Source organism: Neolamprologus brichardi, chromosome 3, assembly GCF_056152115.1.
Source record: "Neolamprologus brichardi isolate AB-2024 chromosome 3, ASM5615211v1, whole genome shotgun sequence".
Lineage (NCBI taxonomy): Eukaryota > Metazoa > Chordata > Actinopteri > Cichliformes > Cichlidae > Neolamprologus > Neolamprologus brichardi.
The window spans coordinates 33,213,153-33,235,445 of record NC_142106.1 but is presented as its reverse complement, the minus strand read 5'-3'; the positions used below and the strand labels follow the sequence as shown (position 1 = coordinate 33,235,445).

Here is a 22,293-nt window from a genome sequence, read left to right as displayed (position 1 = left end):
CCTTTGACATCACCAGAGTAATTTTCTTAGACTGGATCCAGACCCAGAAATAAAAAATTTAAAAACAGCACCATGGCTTCCCACAGGTTGATGAGAGCTCCTTCCGATGAGCAGACTGAACTTTTATGTGGAAAAATTGATGGGAAATTACTAAGACAAACTGAATGTTGCGCCTGAGCCAGCAAAACCATCTCCACCGCTGTCCATTATCAGCATGTTAACGAAAAACAAAAACAAACATGACTACGGCTACTTCAGATACAGATTTAATGCACAAAATGACTCTAAAAAGAACCCTTAAACTGACGCTGCGGCGCTGCTTTGTCCTTAAACATCCTTAAATCACGTGCTGTGATAAGAATCAGTTCCTGAGCCAGAGGCAGAGCTGCACTGACACAGGAACAACACCTCCGCAGAGAAGCATAAATCTGAGTAAATGTCATCAGCTTGCCAAGTGTCAGACAGATCAAACAAGCTTCTTCTTCTGCGCTATAATTACTGAAGCCCTAATGCCTCCAGATGTTCGATTATTACTCAGTTACTCACCTGTTTGTCTCTCATACGTCCACAAACTGCATTTTCTGCTGACAAAGCTTTTTTTTTTTCTTACTGTCATATTAAGTACACACATTGGTGCTTTGCAGCTTCTACAGTGTCAGCGGCGCCTCAAACACTGACCTGATATGAATGATCCGGGTGGCATCTGACTGTAATTGGCCCCTCCCATGTGTAGGGCGCTCGGGGGCGCGGGTGTGAAGGGGGCTCCGTAGTTCTGAGGGGTTGCGTAGGGTCCTGGAGGTATGGGCTGTGGAGAGAGACCGTGGGAAAGACAAAAAAAAAAGGTTTTCTTTAGAAATTCTGCACGTGGTGATTTTAAGAAAATCAAAAAATAAAACGAACCCCCTTTTGAGTCGTGCAAGGTGACCAAAATAAAAAGTGCCGAGTAAGCAGCTGTGGAGTTAAAAAGTGCAGGTGGGTGAGGATAATGGGCTCTATGTTTTCATTGGATGTCTTCCATCTATTATTTTTCCACTGAGGGCTGGCAAAGTTTGAGCAGGTTTCAACCTGTCAGCGTTTGTGTGTGTGTGTGTGTGCTGTATTTAGAGGCAGCCTGATGTGCTGACCGGGGGTGTGTGCGTCTCTGTGCCCTTGCTGGCCAGTCGGCTGAGGATGCTCCTCTCTGACATCTGCAGGCGGGCGGCGATGGGTGGGACTCTGGACAGCGTGGCCGGTAGCCGAGTCACGTCGGCCTTCATGTCGCTCAGCAGCTCCTCCAACTGGTTCAACACTGCAATGACAACAACAATAAGAAGACCACAATAAGAAGAGCCACCGACCAGGTGCTTCAGCTTCTCATTGTTATTTAGTTTGCTCAAAATCTTCAATTAATATGAAGAAATGTGCTTTTTTTGGAAGGTGGCAGTTCAGGTGTTTCACATCCGAGGCTGCTTCTGTGCTATGAAGGTCAAGACTATAAATAGTCTGCTTAAGCAGCTTTATTTCCAACAAGCTGTTGCTTTTCTTTCCTCAAATGCTGAGAATAAATGTTTAAATAGCACATTGTTGATGCTGTTTTTGTAAGAGATTACAGTTCCCATCCTCCAGTATCTGCCCTCTCTGTCATCGCACCCTAACAAGTAATTAATCACCGTCCGCAGCGCTGCTGATAAAAAAAAAAAGGTTTTCGCCTTCATTGCGTTCGGGTCTGTTAAGACGTACGAGACGAGAACAAGACCAGCAGTGTGCTGAGCGTGTTATTCTGTCGACAGTGCGATATAAACATGGACGGGCTTGCTAAGGAGCCAGCGAGGAAATGTTTGGAGCGATCACTTATCATTGTGTAAGCTTATCCGCCTGCCGTTTTTTTGAAGTCAGCTCCAGGCAGAGCGATACGGTCAACTCAGCAGGAAAAGATTGCACAACAGCTGCTGCGAGATACGCCGATGAGTATCTTTTATCCCCCTCTGATTATCTGCCTGACAATCTTCCCTGCTTTCTCTGAATCCGTCTGCGTGCCTCTGCACAGATCTGCTTCCCCGACACAAACGTTTGTGTTAGATTTGGTTCGCTGAACAACACCAAACAATTTCCTCGCAACTCTCGGTGCCTTTCATCCGATCGCTCCTGACCTTTGTGCAGGACAGCGTTGGCTGGCTTGTTTCCCGCCAGGGACTCCTTGCTGAGGTGCTGGTGTGACTCCGCCAGGCACTCCACCTCTGCAAAGCGTGCATTGAGCGCCATGGCCGGGTGGCTGGGATCCTGGGTCATGTTTAGGTAAGCTGCCCGCCGCAACTGCTCTTCTATCACCAGCGCCTGCTCCAACAGCTGGAGGATGATGGACCAGGAGGAGGTCAATGGAGAAAGAGCAGAGAAAGGACTGTTTATGAATCCGAGGTCACTGAAACCACAACATGTATATGTGCTTTACTATGATTAAAAAAACCCCCATGTAATTTAAAAAAAAGTGATTTAAGAGTTGTACTGATTGTGGTTTGCACTGTATTCTGGGCCTTCCTGCACACTATAGGCTCCAAAATGACAGCGCTGTGATGAAGTGCACTTCAACACAGATATCAAGTTACAACATTACAGAGCGCTAAAATTTGCCACTTCAGTTGATCTGCAATGCCTCCAGGGCTCTCTTACACAATAGTTCCACTCCCAGTCTGGATATTAATAATGTACCACAGCTACAATTTAGATACCGTCACTGTATACAGTTAAAGTTAGTAACTTCTATACTCTCGTTCCATATGTGCATTTTATTACATTTATCGTATGTTTATCTTAAATGGAGCTTTAAATAATTTACAAATAAAGATCTTTGAACAAAATCATATAAAAAGTTTTTAAAATCTAAAGTTTGGTTATAAAATCAACACAACAGGCCGTAAAAGTACGGCTGAAACAGATCTAGTACCTGAGGAAAAACTGCTTGTTTAAGTTTTTGTTTGTGTATAAAAAAATGTAAAGATTTGCTTCCATTATTTATTTATAAATCACAATCTTAATTTAATGTAAGTAATTTTGAGGGTTGGACTGTTGTTGGGTCAAACTGGCACTGTCGAGATCGGAGCTGGACCAGTTTATCAGCAGGCTGATATTATCTGCCATTATAAAAGGCATTTATAATGGCAGATAAATGCACATTTAAAAAGGAGAGAATAGATGATTGCGTAGCTTTTCCTTTAGAGAGCACTTTGCAGCTTCACTACTGGCAACCCATGTATCTGTTAAGCTGCAATCAATGAGCAACTGAGCCAAACAGAAACTGGCAGTGAATCAGTAAATAAGTAACTATACATGACAAATATTTGGGAAATCTGTTTATATTTTTCAACTCTAAAAGGAAAAAAAAATCAGCTGCAATCAGCAGATATATATTGGAATATCAGACTTTTAACTCACCAAATATCGGTACCAATATCAACCTTAAAAACTGTATCAGTCGGGCTCTAAGGAAGGTCCCACATGGATAACTGAGAGGGACTTTTTTAAACCAATCAACCAATTTAGTAATGGAAAACTTAATCAGGGGCTCAATCATTTGCAAAGGGTGAACACACTGCATCCTGTCCTAATGGTGGAAATGCTGCGATTAACAATGTGCCATCAACACACAACAAAATATGTTTCTAAACATAAAAAATACATTTATTTGTAATTTAAAAGACCATGTTTTTTTTAAAGGTCTGATATAAATATCCTTAAACAAAAGTTATCTATAATCACACAAAGTGTGTCCAGATCAAACGAGAAAAGTCTATCAAGACTGATAATGATGAGAAAACAAAGATTTTATATCACATCTTTTATGCATTCAAAACACTGAATGAATCAGCACATTATACTTACTGGCATAATTTGACAGTAAGTATATAACCACACACCTGATTGAAAAAAATACTGCTAATAATAAGATGTGACACAAAGTCCTTATTACATTCTTAATAATGCAGCATAATTAATAATTCAGACAGTGGTTAATTAAAAACAGTGAAATAATAAACCAGCGTCACACTTAGCCAATATGAAAACTGACAAAACAGATGACCTTTGCTCTATTTATACTGAAACCTACAAATCTTCTCAATTTTCTTACCAATTTCTTATATTTTAACAATGTCTTAGCTGGCATAGCAACCCTACTAATAATAAAGGCCTCTCATGAGTAATCCAGCTTCGTGAGTGTTACTTTATGTGTGTATGGGTATCTGTGTGTGGGTCCTGGAAAAGGTTATTTGTAGTAAACGTGTTGCAAAAGCTGCCGTGTTACACAACCAATTACAACTAAGACAGTGTGATGAGAAATCGTTTTATTTTCTGCTGTCCTGTGCATTCTCGATGGCAGGTTCACCCCCCATGAAAGCCTACAATAATTTAGCGAGAAAATAAATGAGAAACGACGAGGCTGAGGCAGAAAAAGCGATGCGACGCAGTAAATGAGGATGTTGAGTGCAGGATCTGAAACATGTGCGCCGCTCAAAAACAGGATGAGAGCTCTTCCAGAAATGCAGCGGTCAGCAATACCATTCAGCTAATATGTGGGTCTAGGGGCATCTGTCATCCGACCATCAACCGAGTCAAGTGATCGAAGACACTGGACCGCAAGGCTTTTTATAGCGACTGAAACCATCCGCTGTCATGTTCACGGCACACCACGTTCCCACATACGTGGAATGAATTTGTATTCAACATGTGAGACCTTTGAGAGCTTGGAGGAAACTGACATTTATAAAATGTGCGAGTCTAATGTTGAACGCAAGAAGTGAAGGTTTTTGTGACCCATCTTACCTTGAAGCGCCGAGCCAGGAACTTGTTCTTCATTTCCAGGAAGTTGCCTTTATTCGCCTGCGTCTTGAAAGGCTCGTTGATGATGGCGAACTGGGGATCATTCTGGATGTCCTGCCACCGAGCGTAGCCGTGACTGGCGCTGAGGTCAAGGGTCATGTTAACAACACTTTGGGAGTAAGACAATAGAAAGGATCTAACTAAGCACACAACATCACCCTGAAGGTGAACAAGGAGCACTTTTAGACATTTGGAGCATTGGGGAGAAGTATTAACAACATAATTTTTAAAAGATACGTTCATAGCAGGAGTTAAATCTGCACATAAATACCACTACCATGTCATCACCATGAGTGCACTAATGTAGCTTAAAACAGGGGTGTCAAACATAAGGTCTGTGGGCCAAAATAGGCCCGGCAAAGACTCCTATCCAGCCCATGGGACAGCTTTGGAAAATGTGAAGGAGGGCATTAATCTTTGTATTTATCTATTTTAATTATTTAATCATTTTAATTGTATTCTCATAGATTTTGCAGCATTCAAACATTGATGCTACACCAGTTTAAATAAGTAATATAGTCAATTCAATGTTCTTTCACAATCTTCATTGTTTCTACAGCATAAAAAACCAAAAACATTTTCTGTGAGTTATTAAAAACTCTTTTATAATTACAAGACAGTCTGGGTGATGAGCTACCAGAACTTTAAATGTGAATGTACACATTTATCATGTAGAAAAACTCAGAGGTACTGTTGAGATTGGACTTCTTTTTCTTATATCAAGACATCTCAGGGAATAAATGTTTAGTTAAATGTCTTTACAATGACAAAGTGGAGTTTGTTGGTCTGGCGTGGTAAAGATCAAAGTAGTCTGTGTGTGGCCCTCAGTGTAAAATGAGTTTGACATCCCTGGCTTAAAATAAAAACTAGAAAAAGAGAGAAAATCGTAATTGCAAACATCTGTAGTTTCTTCAGAGGTTATAGGATCATTTGTGCTGCTTTCTTATAGCTATCCTATGCTAACCTAATACTGAGTTGTATGAAAAGGAGAAAAGGTGGCCCCTGTAGCCTGCAACACACATGCAGTTAAGGGATTGCCTTCATTGCATCTCTAACCATGTTTTTCGGTGGCTATGGCTCAGGAGGTAGAGTGGGCTCTATGCTAACTTTAAAGTTGGTGTTTTGCATGTCAAAGCATCCTTGCAGATGATGCAGAATCCCAAGTTTCCCCTGATGCCTCCATTGGAGTGTGAATGTTAAACAAAGTGCTTAATTAGATAAGCATAGTGGTATATAAGTATCTGCTAAGCACTAACTTTGCCATTTTGGAAGCTTAACGTAATTTCCTTTAAAGCCCAAATCAGATAATGATGTTTAATGGCTGCAGCTGATCGGTTTAACTTTAAAGCATGAAGGCCAGAAACAAAGAAAAAGCAAGTCTTGCTCTGTCTAGAGTTATAAAAAAATCCACCTTTCTTTACGTTAGTTAGTTTAAAGTTAATGAAGAAGAAACAGTAAATTATTTTCTTAATATCTTCAGCACCAAACAGAAAAAAGTTGACCACTTTTGACCTTTACTGCAAGCAGCAAAACTTGATGCTTAAAAAAGAAGCAAAAGCAGAAGTGCGAAAAACTTAAGATCTCACTTAGGACTGACTCCAAAAGTGAGTCAATTCCTTTAAATTCCTATAGTCGTCATGCATCAGCTGGTATCTGTCCATGTGATGCAACCCCACCATTGGGATGCAGCTTACTTGGAAGCAAGCGAGCCTCATTTGATGACTTTGCACAGGAGCCTCTTGCTCAAGCACGGCCACTTCTGGCTCCAAAACCAACATGGCAACAGCCCAAATGCCACACTCGGGCTTTAAAATAGAAGTCCACAAAACAATGGCATTGCACAAAGATAAGTAGCATCTTCTAATCTTACTCTCACACAGAATGAAAACAAAGGCTAGTTTCCTTCCAAAATGGAGCTATTCTTCTAAGTGTGTTTTTTTTACATTTTGATTTCACCTCTAAGCAGACTTCAGGCAGACTTCTATTTCAGTCTATACAGGCCTCAGCATCAGCTCGTAGAATAATGAAACCTGAGTTTAATGTGAATACTCCACAGCCTTAACAACATGAACTAAATGACCCTCCACATCAGTGTCCAGCAGACACACAGTTTGCTGTTTACTGAGGTCTGGCCGGTTTGTTGACTTATTACGCTGGGCTTCTGCCGGCCGATAGAAAAATAAACGCACCAGGGTCATTGCCCGGGCAACTGCCGTCAAGGATACATCACGATTCCCGCCAGCAGCCAGAAGTCGTGCCGGCGGTGCCAGATCTCGTTCATCTTCCCCGAAGAGATGGCGGCCCGCTCCTCGTTCTGCCAGAGAGTGTGCAGCTCTGTGGAGAGAAGCGAGCACAAGGTAAAGAACACGAGGTGGGTTTACACGGCGCGCCCAGAGCTTTTCTGGGTCCGCGATCAAGGAGGAGATAATTCTGGCTCAGTGCTGCTTTTGTACGGAAGCTCTGGAACACAAGGGGAATGTTTTGCTCGTTCATTTAATGTTGTTTGGACTGCTTCGCAACTTTTTTGGACAAACTGGATATTTTCACCCTCACACCTTTTTCACTTGATTAGCAGGGGGGTGTTTCAAACACAAAGCCAGTATTCAGACAGAGAAAGTGAACTGAGAGTCATAGGACAAAATGCAACAGATGTAGAGAAGTCTTGTTATCTGACAATGTTTTTTAAATATCTTGTTCTAGTTTTGGGGAAGTTCATAAAAGAAGTATCATACAAATATGAGCGGAAGCATGACGCTTGAACAAGCTTCATGGAAATTCCTATGAAATTTTGCAGAACACTTGTTCACATGTGTTTCCTTGATTGTTTCTTCTGATTACCACTGAAACACTTCCAAAAGAAAAAAAAATTACACAGGAGAATAAAGCTGCTAATGAAGGAAATGTTGATGCATGACATCATATACAGTAGTGTGAAACAGCCTTGACCCCCCCTCATTTCTTTATATTTTGCTAGGAAAATGGGAAATACCTGCAGCAGTTTGTTAAAACGTGCAAATCTACAAGAAATACGGCATATAAAGCAAAAACGAGAGTTTGTACGGCTTCTTGAAGGACATTCAAAGCTCAAAAATGATACATTTCACTCCATCAGACCTGTTTCACTGATTTTTCAGTCCAGTTCTTGCGTAATTTGGCATGTCCCTGCTTTTTCTCGCTGCTTCTCTTTCCACCCTTCCACTGAGACCATTTCTGATAAAGTTTCAGTGAACAATAGAGCCAAGTCAACTGAAGGACCAGATGTATCTCTGAGGTCCTGTGTCAGGTCTTTGCTGGACTTTTTCCTATTTCTTAAAGACTCTTAATAGCGCTCTGGGAAAGAATCTAACTGGTGCTAAAAAACTTTTTTTTTTTTATATCTGTCAAACTATGTTTATAGATTCAACTAAAGAAGTGGGAACAAACTATGTTTTTGTGACAAAGTGTGCAAAGACATACTTTAAAATTGGCTCTGTGCTACGTTTTCTGAATCACAAAATTGGTTCATCACTTGATTTAGGGGCCTTTTTGTGCTCTGTGCTAATGACTTATATGTCAGTGTCAAGGAGCTTGAGTGTCAAACAAAAAAAAACATTCCTCTGAAAATGGCAAGGTAGAAGAACTGTGAAAAAGCAGCCAATGTCCAAAGATAAACTTTGAAACACCTTCAGAAAGCCCAGAAAACTATCATGCAACACCACTTTAAAAAAATGAAAGAAACTCCGGCTCCCTGGAGGCAAGAAAAAAAATAAAGAAATGAGGGTTGAATCAGGATCTGTATTCCAGATCTGCTGCAACTAACCAGTGAAGCCACCGTCTGCGATGTTGAACATGAAGCGAGGTCGCTCAGTCGGGGGCTTCCCGTTACCCTTCGGCGCCTCCTCCTTCGCTGCTTTGACTTCTTTTCCAGCATCCTTTTCACCTTTGACCTCCTCTGCTATCAACGACAGCAGTAAAAATGTTAATTAGTTTGTTATTGCAGCATACCGTTACACGTCTAACCACCAGGAACTGAACAGACACGCACCTTTCTTCACTTCAGACACTTCGGTCTTATCCTTGGCATCTGTTGTTTCCGTTGTGGTAGGTGTTCCCTCCCGCTTTTCTTTTTCTTTTTCTTTCTCCTCCCCAACCCTTTCTCCTTCTGCAAAAACAAAAAGACCTGAGTCACATAAACCTGTTTTATGTGTTTGTGCATGTCAGACTTGAACTCACAATACAACAAAAAGTCTTATCATGTTTGGGCTTATCAAGTTTCCTTTTCTCTTTTTTTTGTTTTCACCTGATTTCTCCTCTTTAACTTCTGAATCCTGCTTAGATGTCTGTTTAGTCTCGTCTTTAGTCTCTTCCTGTACTTTCTTCTCCTCTGTAGAGGCGGCTGGATTATCGGTTGTGTCTTTCTTCTCGTCCTCTTTCGTGTTGCTGTCGTCTTTGCTTTCAGTTTTTTGAACGGAAGACACATGTTGTGACGTTTCTTTTGTGGAGTAGGAAAGCTGCGGAGAATAAAACAATGCAATATCACATAATCTTGTTTGCAGTCATGTGCCAAAATCTTCACGCCAGAAGCAAAGACTGTATATAAAGACAGCCAGTATGATGTCACCAAAGTCACGAGAGTGAATCTGAGTGGTGCAACTTCTCAATCACAAGGCAGGACAATCCTAAAACACACCCTGCTTTATTATCTTTTTCACTCTAATGCTGATCATCCTTCTAGCCATTTTCTCCTACTTATCCAATTCAGTGTCATGGTTCGGCCTATTCTAGCTGCCATAAGACGAGAAGTTGGTCACACTATGGACAGATTACAGGTCGCCAGTCTTGGCCAGGTGGCCCAGGACATTCCCTAGCAACCAGAAGTTGTCACATCCCATATGGCCAACAACTCTCGAGCATATTTGCAGAATGTCCCGTGAGAAAGCCCCACATTTGCAACCAGAAGAGTCGCCCTCTGCTGGCTGTTAAACAGAACGCAGGTTAAGATGCACCATAACTGGCTTCAGTCCTATATCCATCTTTTATATACAGTCTACGGTCACAAAGGGAGAAATCTCTTCGATGGCCACAATAAATCTTCTAATTAGCTTAATAAATTTATACAAAAAATTGCACAATTTCTGGTGGAAACATGCTACATCAGAGAAATAATAAGGTAATAACCAGACCACCTGTTCATTTGCCACTATGGCCTTAAAAGTCTTAAAATTTGAGTGGTGGAATATTTTTTTTTGTGTTTTTCTGTCTTTTAGGCTTTAAACTGCTGATACCGTGAAACTGATTGCATAGATAATTTTAAGACTGCAATGCCTGTATGTAAAATATAATTTTTAATTTTCAGTGAAAGGAGGATATGTGCAACAAATAAGAGATTTGTGAAATAAGTCAGAGGTTTTACTGACAAAACAGAAATATGCATAAATATTAAGATTAATGGAATAATTGAGAAGACACTGTACTGCAGGCAGGTTTTGATTTGCATTTTGAGGACCACGTCCCACCTCTGTAGGGTCTGCAGTTTTGTTGCCATCCACCTCTTTCCTTTCGTCCTTCTCCCCGTCCTTCTCCTTCAGTTTCTCTTTTTCCACAAGGGCCTCAATGTCCTCCTTGTCCTCCTCCTTTTCTCCCTCCTTCCCATTCTTTTCCATCTTCTCTGTCGGAGCAGGGGTCGCTGCATTTGTTCATACACATAAAATCATTTGCACATTACACATCAACGATGCTTTTATTTACGTGGAGCGCCCTCTGCTGGCCGCTGTTATTGGATGTTTTTGGGTTACCTGGCTTTGAGGTGCACGGTGTGTTGTTATAGCTGGCATCTGGGGTGGGCGTGGCGGTTTTCACTGCAGGAGAAGAGGCCCTGGAGGAGGATTTGTCTATGCTAACCTCAACCTTGAGCTCTGGAAGACTCCACCGACCGTTGATGTGCTCAAACTCCTGGATCTGAACACAAAACATGAAACACTCAGTAAAAAAAAAACAAAAAAAAACTTGGCACCCACGCATTTTACCTAATACCACCTCCTTTAAACACACCACCCACATGCCCTGTTTGCCTGGCAGTATATCACACAATCCCTCTGGCACAGATAGCAGATCAGGATGTGTACACGTTTAAACAAGTTGGACTGAAAACTGGAAAGAAGATGTTTTGATAAACTAAGATAAACTGAGAAAGTGGAAGCAGCAAAGAAATCAAAGGGTATTTAAAGAAGTAATGATTGATCGTTTCACGAGAAAGAGGTCTATTTCTTCTTTTGTTTAAGACCTGCTACTTCAAAAACACCTATAAATAAAATATTCTGCATGTGCTTTATCATCATTATATTTATCCAAACTTTTTTTAAATACGATTTGTAGTTGCATTATTCTGCGTTAGTCTTTCAGCGTATTTACATTCAGTAATTTACTCTCCGTGCAGTAGTTTTTCAGCAGTTACCTGCACAGTCCAGCGTTCCCACTTTGGATTTAACTGCACAAGATATTTTTATTTTTGCACAAGATATTCACAATATTACTGCTAATTCTCCACAGCTGTATGAGAGCTGAGTTCATTATATGCTTGAGTAAACTGGACATTTTCTGTTATGGCAAGAATTGCAAGGGCAAACTCTTTGCTAAGGTGTTTATTTACCCCTGATTGTCGTGGTTTTCATATTTTGGATAGAGAAACACATAAATCTGACAAGCATGGTCAAGTGCAAGCTGCACAGACAGAAAGAAACTTCTCTTCACTTGGATACACAACACTAAAATTTTGTAAATGGAAAAATACTAGATGATGTTCTGGCCCCAATATAGACCAGTAAGTAGGGAAGAGATCCAGGAAGCACTTATGCACACAACAGTCTGATCTCTCTAATGCCCAATGAGAGGTACAAGATCCACATATCACACACCAGCAGACTAGTGAACACATTTCCCCCCTATAACCGTAAAACTATTAAATAAATAACAGATACACTCAACAAATGAGCAATGCATACTGCAAAAGTGCATGCCATCTCTGTAGTGTTGTAGTAGTAGTGATGTTCATATAAATCTTTACTTGCACTGGTACAAAACACACTGGAGTCTTAGTGAGCACACTTAATGTTTTTCACATTTCACAAGACCCTATTTACACAATCAGAGCGACGATAAACATCTTGAACTCTGAACCTTTATCTGAGCTATAGAAACTACTAATGCAGTTTTAAGAAGTCCTTTTTATTCTGCTGCTGTTCGATGTTCCAAGCATTTATTTAACTCAAAGGAAAGACTCTGACACAGAGCCAGCAGGGAGCAACAAACACAACTGCTGGGTTTCTCCTGCTTCCATTTATTATCGAACTGTTCTCTACTGACACATAATATAAACTGTCACCTAATGAATCAGCAAGAGACACAGTTTTTTTTTTTATAGGATAAAGATGGCATCTGAGCCTACATGTACATGTAGTTAGCCAGAAATAACAAAGCCAATCCTTTTAGAAATAGTGTGGTGATACTCAGATTAGGAAAAAAGCAAACTGTTCCCTTTACTTCAAACTGATTTTAAATTTTTGATCAAAATTATTTCCAGTAACAGTTCAGTAGTTATTGCATATTATAATAAGCCCCTTTTTCTCTACTAAATTCTACACCCTTGTCAGAAATTCAAGTATTGACTGTCCAAAACTCATCTTACTGCTGACAAATTTAAAAATTTTGCAGGGTGAAACAGAATAAGAAGGTGTAGCTGCGTACTTCCAACTCTTTAGCCGTGTAACCAAATGTCGATTATCCTGCTGTTGTGTGGAAATCTGCAGGATTTAAAGTCTGCTTTGCAGCACTGTATACCTGTTTGCCATCACAGTCACAGTTTGCCCATTTTACAGAAGTGGCTGGTGGTTATGAGGGGGTTACTAACCTGTGTGACTAGGGCTTAGCAGTGAATGTCATGACAAATGAATCTCCAGCAAACACTTGCCAACCAGTTGGGGAATACACATTATCCCCTTGTGACTGGTGGCTGACAGATTGCCACCTGATCTTTAGGTTTGTGTGACGGGGCCTTATTAAAAGAGCACGAGTTTGTTTGATTGTACTCCAAACAGACACACCAGTCGTACTTTTTTCCATACCAAATTGCGTTTCCTGGAATATTAAACCACACATCTTGTTATTAAAGTGATTCCCCAGAGAATACTCTTGAGGATGAGAGCTGTCATAACTTCATTCACCTCATCTGTCTGCATCTAGGAAAGGCAACAGGTTTCGTCTAACCTTCTTCTTGAGGAGCGACATGACGCCAATACGTGTGAGGACTGGCTGTCGACACAGTCCTTCTCTTGGGACGCCATCGGCGAACGTCTCGGCTCCATCAGCGACGGGCTCGCACAAGTGGCGCATGAAGAGAGACACGTAAGCTCTGTGAAAGAAGAAGGCAGAGATAGATGAATACACTGGACTTAGAGGAAGTTTAAAAGCTCGACCTTGATAGTGTGGAGGACCAAGACCACCATAATAAAAAATAAAAGCATATTTGAATATTATATCTTAATAACATTTTGTATTTTCTCTTAGTTATTTTCATAGCACTGTTCACTTTTGTGTTTAATTCCTTTATGCAGCATAAAGCAATGTGTATAACCACAGTGTTTGGAAGCATACTGTCTCCTTAGGTATTTATAAATGACATTAATAAACACAATGTTCTTAGCCTCATGTTCTGCTCTTGTGACTAAAAAACTAAAAAAGCAAAAAATTCCGCTACAGTAGATCCTTACAAACAAGACTAAGAAAACAGCTAGTTTTGATAACTTTTTGTGCTTTACTCCAGAGCATCATCTGCAAATCTGTCTACGAACAAGGAGGCATTTCTATTCAGTTACTGAGATCTTTGGAAAATCAGATGATATAGTGACAATGACTCCTCAATATGCAACACATTTTATAGCATTGTGGCGGAAGCTCATCACACCGCCCTGCATAAATAGCACTGGGTCCTGATTGTGTGCTGTTGTTGGTTATGTTTGCAGCTGGCAGGGGGCGAGCTGCAGCCGAGTGCGCACGGCAACCGTGGAAATAGTGTCTGTTAATAAAGTATGCTGCAAAGCATGAACGTGTGGTCGGGTCTGCTGTGGATTTATTACAAGCATCACGCCAGGATCTAACTTGTGAATGATGGTAAGGGTAGGGCTGATCCTTTCATTCAGGTTTATGTCTGGTTCTCTTTATCAGCTCATCACAGCTGTTTCACCATCTGCTGCAAAGCCAACAAATTACATATGCATAATCTCTTTAAAAACACCCTTTACAACTGCAGGATGTTATAGTCGCCCCCTAACCCCTAACCCTGGTGCGTAACTGCCATTATCAAGTTCAAAGAAAAAGCTACACAACTTTTTAGTGGGAATTCTGATGTTAACAATCAGAATTTAGACAGAATTGTACACAAAGTAAGAATATTTTTAAGATTTTTTTGTGAGTCGCCCGAAGCTTCGAATCCAGTTCATTGCTCTTTTATTACTGGCAGTTTCACAATGAAACAGACTGTTTAATGGCATAATGCAATGTTGGAACAGAATGAATTGGATTATCATTAAGATGCGCATTTTGTGCATTTAATTCCTTGTGAATCTACAAAATTATGTATAATAATTTGTTTATTTTTTAATTTTGTTGGTCCTCCGTGTAATAAACTGTCTGATACTTACTTGAATTCTTTCTCAGTCTTGCCTTTGAGGTCTCTTACAAGCCACTGAGAAGAGAAAGCATCCTGAGATGGCATCCCCCAGCGCATTACAGCATTCAGGAAAGCTTTGCGCTGGCGTGTGTTAAAGCCCAGAACCTATTGAAAGAACAGTTTATATATGTGAACTACTATTATCCTAGAGCTTGATTGAAAATGCCAGAATGAAAAACTTTTTCATAATCTTGCAGACATTTTTGTGTTTTTAAAACTTCCCAGGGCCTTTTCTGTTTAAGTCTGACTCTTTGATAATGCTAAAATAAACTCTAAGTCCAATCTTTAACAGTGCAGGAGATTATTATCACGTCCACCATAATCAGGATGATGAATGAGCTTAGAAGGTTCAGAGCTGTTGAAGAAGTAATTGCTTTGCCGCCATCTCCAATAAAGGATAATTCAGTTTTTAAAGATTGCTGAAAAAATAACTGTGAATGCTAGTTTGCTTTAAAAAAAGCCTGACAGATTTCAGAAATATCACAATTTAAAATAAAACAAATGAGTAAGACTAGTTCCAGAGCTGTACAAACCTCAAGGTTGCCTCCCACCCTGGCCAGAAGAGGAGGCAGAGGTTTATCTTTGTCATTCCTCAACTGCCGACGTGATTGCCGTCGTCCTGTGCAAAAAATTAGGCAACAAAAATGACGCACGTAAGAATATTTGCTACAAAAAAGACAGATGCACTCAATAAAACATGTTCTTTATTTATTTTTAAATTTTGCAATGTTTTGCAGTTATTCGTGTCAACCAAGAGTTAAAAACTTCTGATAAGCCTGAAGCATTTTGGTTTGAATTTTTGGCAAGCCAACTTGTTCTGCTCTGCCAGGGAACTGTAACAACTAAATCAAATTCAAGCTGTAATTCAACACAGGCCTGAGAGCGTGTCCTACAAAATATATATTTCGACTTTCACAAGCAGCTCTGCTCGATCTGATGCCTCCGATTTTTTTTCCTTACCTTCTGGCCGATCATCAAAGTCCTCGTCCTCCTCCTCAGAACCCACCGAATACTCGGACTGGTTATCTGAAATGTCAGCATGCCACTCTGAAACAGCACACGGTGGTCTGTCAATAGGCCAGGCCCATTCACTTCCACTGTGCAAGTCATAACTCAAAAAGCACACACACATAATCTGAGACCTCATTATTTTTCTACTTCGATCCCCAGATTAACATAATAAATCTTACATCCATTCTTAGGTCCACGCGAACGAGGACCCATGTTCACATCCAGGGCTTCCTACTCCTAAGCCATCATTCTGTTATGTGGAGTTTCTTCATCTTACACGAGACTCGCCCCCTACCTTGGTCTTCCTGTGCAGCATCATTGTAGTTGACAGGCTTGCGGTTCCTCTTTCCTTTACCAAGTTTGCTTGCCAGATCCTCTTGTTGCTGTTCGTAGTGATGCCGCAAAAGCTTCTCCCAATAATCTGGGTCCACGTTCTCCTCCTGTTTGATTATCTCCCGCTCAATCTCCTCGATCTGCAGCATTAAATATGAGAACACATGGAAAAAACTGAAGACTGTGGGACTTAAGAGTTAAAATATAATCTCTAAGAAACAACAATAAACTTAAGTTTGTTAGAAAAAAAAGGAATGGTGGTTTGCTCACATAAGCTGATCTCAAGCTAACCTGTGGACAGATCTGATGTCTCCAAGTTTATTAGACTTGGCAAACAGAAGGCAACTCAGATAAGCACACATTAAAACTGGGATTTGCAGAAGAGCATCTCTGAATGCACAACATGTTAAACCTTGAACCAAATGGGCTACAGCAGCAGAAGACCACACCACATGACTCTAGTGAGGCAAGAAGTCAGTGGGGCTCGTCAACAGGACAAAATGAGACCGGAAAAATGTTTCCTGGTCTCATGAGTTTCTATTTCTCCTGTGACATTCAGGGGGTAGGATCAGAATTCACAAAAGCATCATTGGTTACCAACTAAGCATTCCTTACACAACAGAACCAGTATTATTATGAGTATTACTCAACCACATCCACCTATTTACGACCACAAGGTACCACCTTCTGATGGCCGCTTCCAGCAGGATAACACACCATGTCACAAACATGACACTGATTTCACTCAACAGTCACCAAATCTCAGGATGTGAAGCTGACAAATCTGCAACTGTGAGATACTGTCATGTAAAAAATGGACCAAAATCACTGAGGAATGTTTCCAGCACCTTGTTGAATCTGAATCTGGGTTGCTCAACATGTTCTCTGGAGTAAAAATGATTTGTTTTTTTCAGTGCAGTTTGATTTTCATGCTCTCTCTAGTGGGAAATTATGTGGAAACCAGCACTTGCATAATTTTTGAACATGTTTGTGCAAAGAAATGCTACACTTCATCTCTATTTTTCATCCATGCGAGGAGCCAGACCTTTGGAAAAGTTGCACATTTTTGCAAGCAAAGATACAATAAATGGGTATTGAAGTAAGTCCTCACCTTATCTTCTTCTCGCACCATGTACTGGGCCACTTTGAAGGAGCTGAGGTACTCGTTCATGTTCTGGACATCCGAGTCGTCTGTGTCGTCTTGGCTTCGGTCCAGCAGCCTCTCGATGGCGGTGCTGTCATAGTGAATGACGTTGCCCTCGTCCTCAACTTTATCCCCTGAACTGTTCTTCATGCCTGCCAAATGTGGAGTTAAAAAGCGAACAATTGTTTCTATGGTTCTTCCAACACATTTCAACAAGTAAAAATGCTCTTGTCGACCAATTATTTTAATCAATAACACCAGAACATGCCAGGAATGCCCTGTGGCGAAACCTGTCAGAATGAAAGGCATTAAACTGAGTGTATTTGACAAAATAATTGAATTCAGCAGAATAAGCCTACCAAAACATGCCCTATTAGAATCTATTTGACTAACAGATCCAACTCAGCTCGTGGACGTGTTATTTTTAGATTCAACAGTAACTCCCGTCACCTTCCCCCTCGTCCTTGAAGAGCTCCTCCGTCCCAAACTTGAGGATGTCGTCCAGCTCCTGCTTGGTCATGGAGCCTGCCTTGGATCCCAAACCCGGGCGCACCACTAAGTGGGTCAGCATCATCTTCCTCTTGGCCACCTGGGTGATACGCTCCTCCACGCTGGCTCGCGTTACGAAACGATAAATCATGACCTTGTTGGCCTGTCCGATGCGGTGAGCTCGACTGAAGGCCTGCGAAGGAAGCAATGAGGTAATTCTTTAAAGAGGCGAAGTTTTATGAAGTAGAGATCACTTCGCTTACACGAAAAGCCGACCGAACGGCACCTGAATGTCATTATGAGGATTCCAGTCCGAGTCGAAGATGATAACAGTGTCCGCTGTGGCCAGGTTGATGCCTAAACCTCCGGCTCTGGTGGAGAGCAAGAAGCAAAACTGGCAAGCACCCGGAGCTGGAAACAGAGAGGGCGGAGAGCGTATGTGTGAGAGGGAAATAAACAGGAACACTTGTAGGACAGTGTGTAAAAGAATCACGCAAGCATGCTTTACTAAAGTCTGCAGTAGGCAATTTTTTCAAAGACTGCACTGATATTATCACCTTAAAAAGGGGCTCTATTTTGAACCTTATGTGGCTGTGATAGTTGTAGCTGGAAGTGTTCATGTGTTAGGAAGCAGAAGGGGTGATGCTGTCAGAATGAGCTCATATTTGGCGCGGGTGGATGCGCTCAAAGCTGTGAGCACGGGGCCAAAACTTTGGCTCTGTCCTGTAGCTCTTCAGCCTGAATGTTTAGAGCTGAGCCCCACATAGTTCTACTGTTCAATAACACCGATATAATAATCAAACAGAGCAGAACTCAACTAACTTAGCTGGACTACAGGGAAGAAAGGTGAAAATCCCTGTTTTCCAAATTGTATGCATAACAAATACAGGATACATCTTGTTTTACAGGCTACAAGTTGCTTCTTTTTACAGTGAGGGATGCGTTTGAAAAAGTCTGAGCATTTACAGAGTGCAGAAAGCTCATTCCTCCAATACAGCGATTTTATCTACACTTAAATGCTTTGTGACCTTTGCACACACTCCGATGCACCGGGGCTGAGATCGATCCACCAACCTTCCACCTGAGCTACAGCTGCCATAAATGAATCACTGATGCAGGACGATCTTACAGCACGTAACAGTGACTTTGATGAATCCCGGCAGCGTCGCGAGGCATTCATAAAAACAAACAAAACAAGAGCAATGTGCGCTTAACACATGTGGCGCATCCATCCATTGTCTTATCCTTTTCAGGGTCGCAAAGGGGCTGGAGCCTATCCCGGCTGTCTTAGGGCGAGAGGCAGGGTACACATTGGGCAGGTCGCCAGTCTCTAACACACAGATACAAAAACTCTGCCTTCACACCTGTGGGCAATTTAGCGTTACCAATTAACCTATCATGACTACCTGCATGCCTTTGGACTGTGGGAAGCAGAGAGAACCCACGCAAACATGGGGAGAACATGCAAACTCCACACAGAAAGGCCCCGGCATGATGGTGGAATTGAACTCAGGACCTTCTACTGTGAGGCGACAGTGCTAACCACCGTTCATTACTGCATACATGGATCAGGTTCTGACAGTAAAACAATGTTGTCTTCTACAAATCACTCAGATAAGCTGTTACACATACGATTCATGTTTATCTGGTGGGATAGATGCACGAATTTATCCCTGCTCTGCTTAAGTCCTGCACCCCTCCTCAGCTGTCAGATTTATCCCAAGCATGGCGGTCCCTACCCACACGGTCCCAACCAATTTCTATAAAAAATTTTTTTTAATCATACAGATTCTTCTTCTGTTGCCTCTCTGTGATTGAAATTGTCACTGTGTTTCCAGAGAGAAAAACATGAAGAAAACAAGGTGCCAATTGGGTGTCACAAGGCTTCTAGTCTAACCCCAGGCGCTTTGTTGCTTAATTTCCCCCTTCTTCCCATCCACTCTCCACTATCCAATAAAGGTCACCCCCCACCACCACACTTTGTTTGTGTGTGTGTGTGTGTGTGTAAATGGTGCTTTTCTACTATATTTGACTGCTTTATACAACATACTTCATTCACTCAGTTACACCCGTTGACACAAGCACTTTTGCACAGCTGCGTGCTTTGTAGAAGTGGTAGGTAACGAAGTACAAATACTTACTTAATGTACTTAAGTGCAATTTTCAGTTGTTTATACTTTACTTGACTTTTTTTTCCGGACTACTTTTTACTTTTACTCCCTGAATTAAAAAAAAAATTCTGTACTTTTTACTCCTTACATTTTCAAAACAGACTTGTTGCTTTTGCTTTAACGCATTTGGGAGGTATTATTTCTATGATCATCATGCTAAATCTTGCCCTCAGATTCTTCATTTTCTTAAACATTGAATCCCAAAAGTCAAATGAGGAGTTGAGCGTTACCAACAGAATGTTTTTGAAAGTGTTTTCCATATTTTTTCTTGTTATTGTGCAATCAAAGCAACATCATCATCATATGACCCTCGACCTAAATGTAGAGAATTAACCACGCGAGGAACCATCTGAATTCTGACGACGAATAAATAAATAAGCACTTTAATGACACGCTTTGTAAATTAAATTTGACTTAACAGTAGTTTTATTAATAATGTGTAAATTGCATCATTTTAAAATGCAGTATATTGCCTGCACTGTAAAAAAGTTCTGTAAAAACATTGTGGCCCCATTAGTGCTGAAGAAGAAGCTACCCAGGGCACACTCCCTTTAAGAGTGCAGTGGTCCCAGCTTCCACAGGTATGCTTGTTACAGTTGGTTTCAACAAGCTAAAATAAATGTGGCAGAAACACATGACTTCACTGACTACTGGCTGTGTCAGTCTTGTACATACAGCCTATTGGTATAACGGTATCGTATCGTTTTAAAAAACTTAAAATTATATTTTAATCAGCAAACTTTCTCGGTTAGTCTGTCACAGCATTTTTGTTATTTCTGTCAATTTAATGAGTCTTTCTAGAGTACTGCAAGACAGCGTGACACCTACTCATCCTTAGCTGAGCTCACGGGCAGCTTACAGCACTTGATCCTGTGTCTCACCGTTAAAGCGGTCGATGGCTTCTTGCCTCAGCGCTCCTGTGATGCCTCCATCAATTCGCTCGTACTTGTAACCTTCATAATCCAGAAAATCTTCAAGTAAGTCGAGCATTTTAGTCATCTGAAAACGGAGGAGACAGAGAGGTAGAGAGAGACACTGGCATGTGTTTTCATGAATACTTGATTACCCGTGCAGCTGCACAGCTGGAATCACAGCCTGCCGCTGAGCCTTCTGGAGATGTCACGAGACCAATTTAACATCTGCGCCGGGAGATACCCATCTGGTGTTTGCGTGTGTGAATGTGCGCTCGTTTGTGTCTGTGTGAAGACGTACCTGTGAGAAGACCAGCACTCGGTGTCCCTGCTCTTTCAGCTTCCTCAGCATCTTCTGCAACAGGGTCAGTTTCCCAGAGGCCTTAGTGAGGGCTGACCCTTCATAAGCACCGCTGGGTGTTTTCGGGGATTCCTACAAACACAAAGAAGATAAAGTATGACACAGGAGCTCTTCCACACATTACCACAGGGTGTCCCTGTTAAGCAATTTGCTATTCATTTAAAGCAAATCTTGGAGTAAGTGCTGAAATAATACAGGAAACCAAGGACAAATCACTTAAGCAGCATTAAATCTACTCTTTCTGTGGATCAAGAATCCCCAAAGACAAAAGTGTCCTTTTCTTTCTTCTCACCATTGAGGCAATGGGGAAGAGGTAGGGATGATTGCAGCACTTCTTTAGGTCCATCATGATGTTGAGCAGCGAGACCTGATTTCCGCCACCTTTCGAGTTTAGAGCTTCAAAGTTTTTGGTCAGAATTAGCTTGTAGTATTTCCTGCATTTAAGAAAATCCAAGAAAAACACAAAATCGTGAAATGATTAGGAGTGTGTCAATACGATGTCAACAACATTATATGGATCGATTAAATCTTTGAATTCTCGCATTTCACTGAGTCCCACTGACACTGGTGGATGAATTCCAGGAGCCAGCTGTTCAGTTTTAAGATGCACAGCTGGTTCATTTTTCGCTTTAATGTGGTTCATTTGTGCAGATGTGATCAAAGTAATTGCACATGAGTGAGGACCGAAATAACTACAACAAGACCATTGGATGAGCGAGACTCGAGCAACTGGTTTATGGTGAAAACGTGATCCAATCTCTAGCCGATCCAACTACCAGGTGTATGCTAAGTTTGAGCTAAATGCCTTGTTGCAGTCAGTTATATTGAATACAAATGTTAGGAATAACTGCTCCATGTTATTCACTCATCCAGAACAATGTTGCTCCTGCTCTGAACACACCCGGCCAATAAGAGGACTGAATGTTCTCATGTGGTTTGTAGTGACACATTTTGGTCTCCAAGAAAAGAAACCAAAAGAAAGGAAATCATGGGAAAACTCTTCAGTTGTTGATAATTCTGTATTTCCAGCTTTGTGGGAACAGCTTCGCAGGAGCCCATTTCTCTGCCGACATAAAGAAAGTCCATTTGGTGTTGAAGAGCTTGACCGACCTGCACAGACTCCTGACCTCAACTCTACCGAACACCTTTGGGATGAACTAGAAAGAGTCAGTCCATCTGATCTGACATCAGTGTCTGACCTCCCAAATGCTTTTCTGCATTAACGGACAACAATCCCACAGACAGGCTCCAACATGTACAAAAGCTTCCCAGGAGAGTGCAAAGGGGTACCAACTCCAGATTAATGCCTGGCTCCTGTT

At 41.3% G+C, this 22,293-nt stretch overlaps 1 protein-coding gene across 4 annotated transcripts in view; it reads right to left on the bottom strand.

Annotated features, from left to right (window-relative positions):
- Nucleotides 1-22,293, bottom strand: part of chd3 (chromodomain helicase DNA binding protein 3) — a 55,614-nt gene that overhangs the window by 14,209 nt on the left and 19,112 nt on the right. For 2 of the 4 annotated variants that reach the window (XM_006801699.3, XM_087837028.1), the window contains exons 20-40: nt 21,267-21,408; nt 20,915-21,046; nt 20,584-20,701; nt 17,818-17,942; nt 17,493-17,724; nt 17,010-17,194; nt 15,861-16,038; nt 15,515-15,601; nt 15,088-15,173; nt 14,526-14,659; nt 13,093-13,237; nt 10,626-10,788; nt 10,347-10,516; nt 9,131-9,341; nt 8,876-8,992; nt 8,651-8,785; nt 7,077-7,185; nt 4,795-4,927; nt 2,130-2,325; nt 1,125-1,288; nt 679-805 (exon numbers count right to left, since the gene is read on the bottom strand). In XM_006801699.3, the coding sequence (XP_006801762.2) occupies nt 679-805; nt 1,125-1,288; nt 2,130-2,325; nt 4,795-4,927; nt 7,077-7,185; nt 8,651-8,785; nt 8,876-8,992; nt 9,131-9,341; nt 10,347-10,516; nt 10,626-10,788; nt 13,093-13,237; nt 14,526-14,659; nt 15,088-15,173; nt 15,515-15,601; nt 15,861-16,038; nt 17,010-17,194; nt 17,493-17,724; nt 17,818-17,942; nt 20,584-20,701; nt 20,915-21,046; nt 21,267-21,408 (3,089 nt within the window). The remainder of the gene's footprint in view (nt 1-678; nt 806-1,124; nt 1,289-2,129; nt 2,326-4,794; nt 4,928-7,076; nt 7,186-8,650; nt 8,786-8,875; nt 8,993-9,130; nt 9,342-10,346; nt 10,517-10,625; nt 10,789-13,092; nt 13,238-14,525; nt 14,660-15,087; nt 15,174-15,514; nt 15,602-15,860; nt 16,039-17,009; nt 17,195-17,492; nt 17,725-17,817; nt 17,943-20,583; nt 20,702-20,914; nt 21,047-21,266; nt 21,409-22,293) is intronic. The other 2 variants (XM_006801701.3, XM_006801702.3) reach the window with 2 other exon arrangements.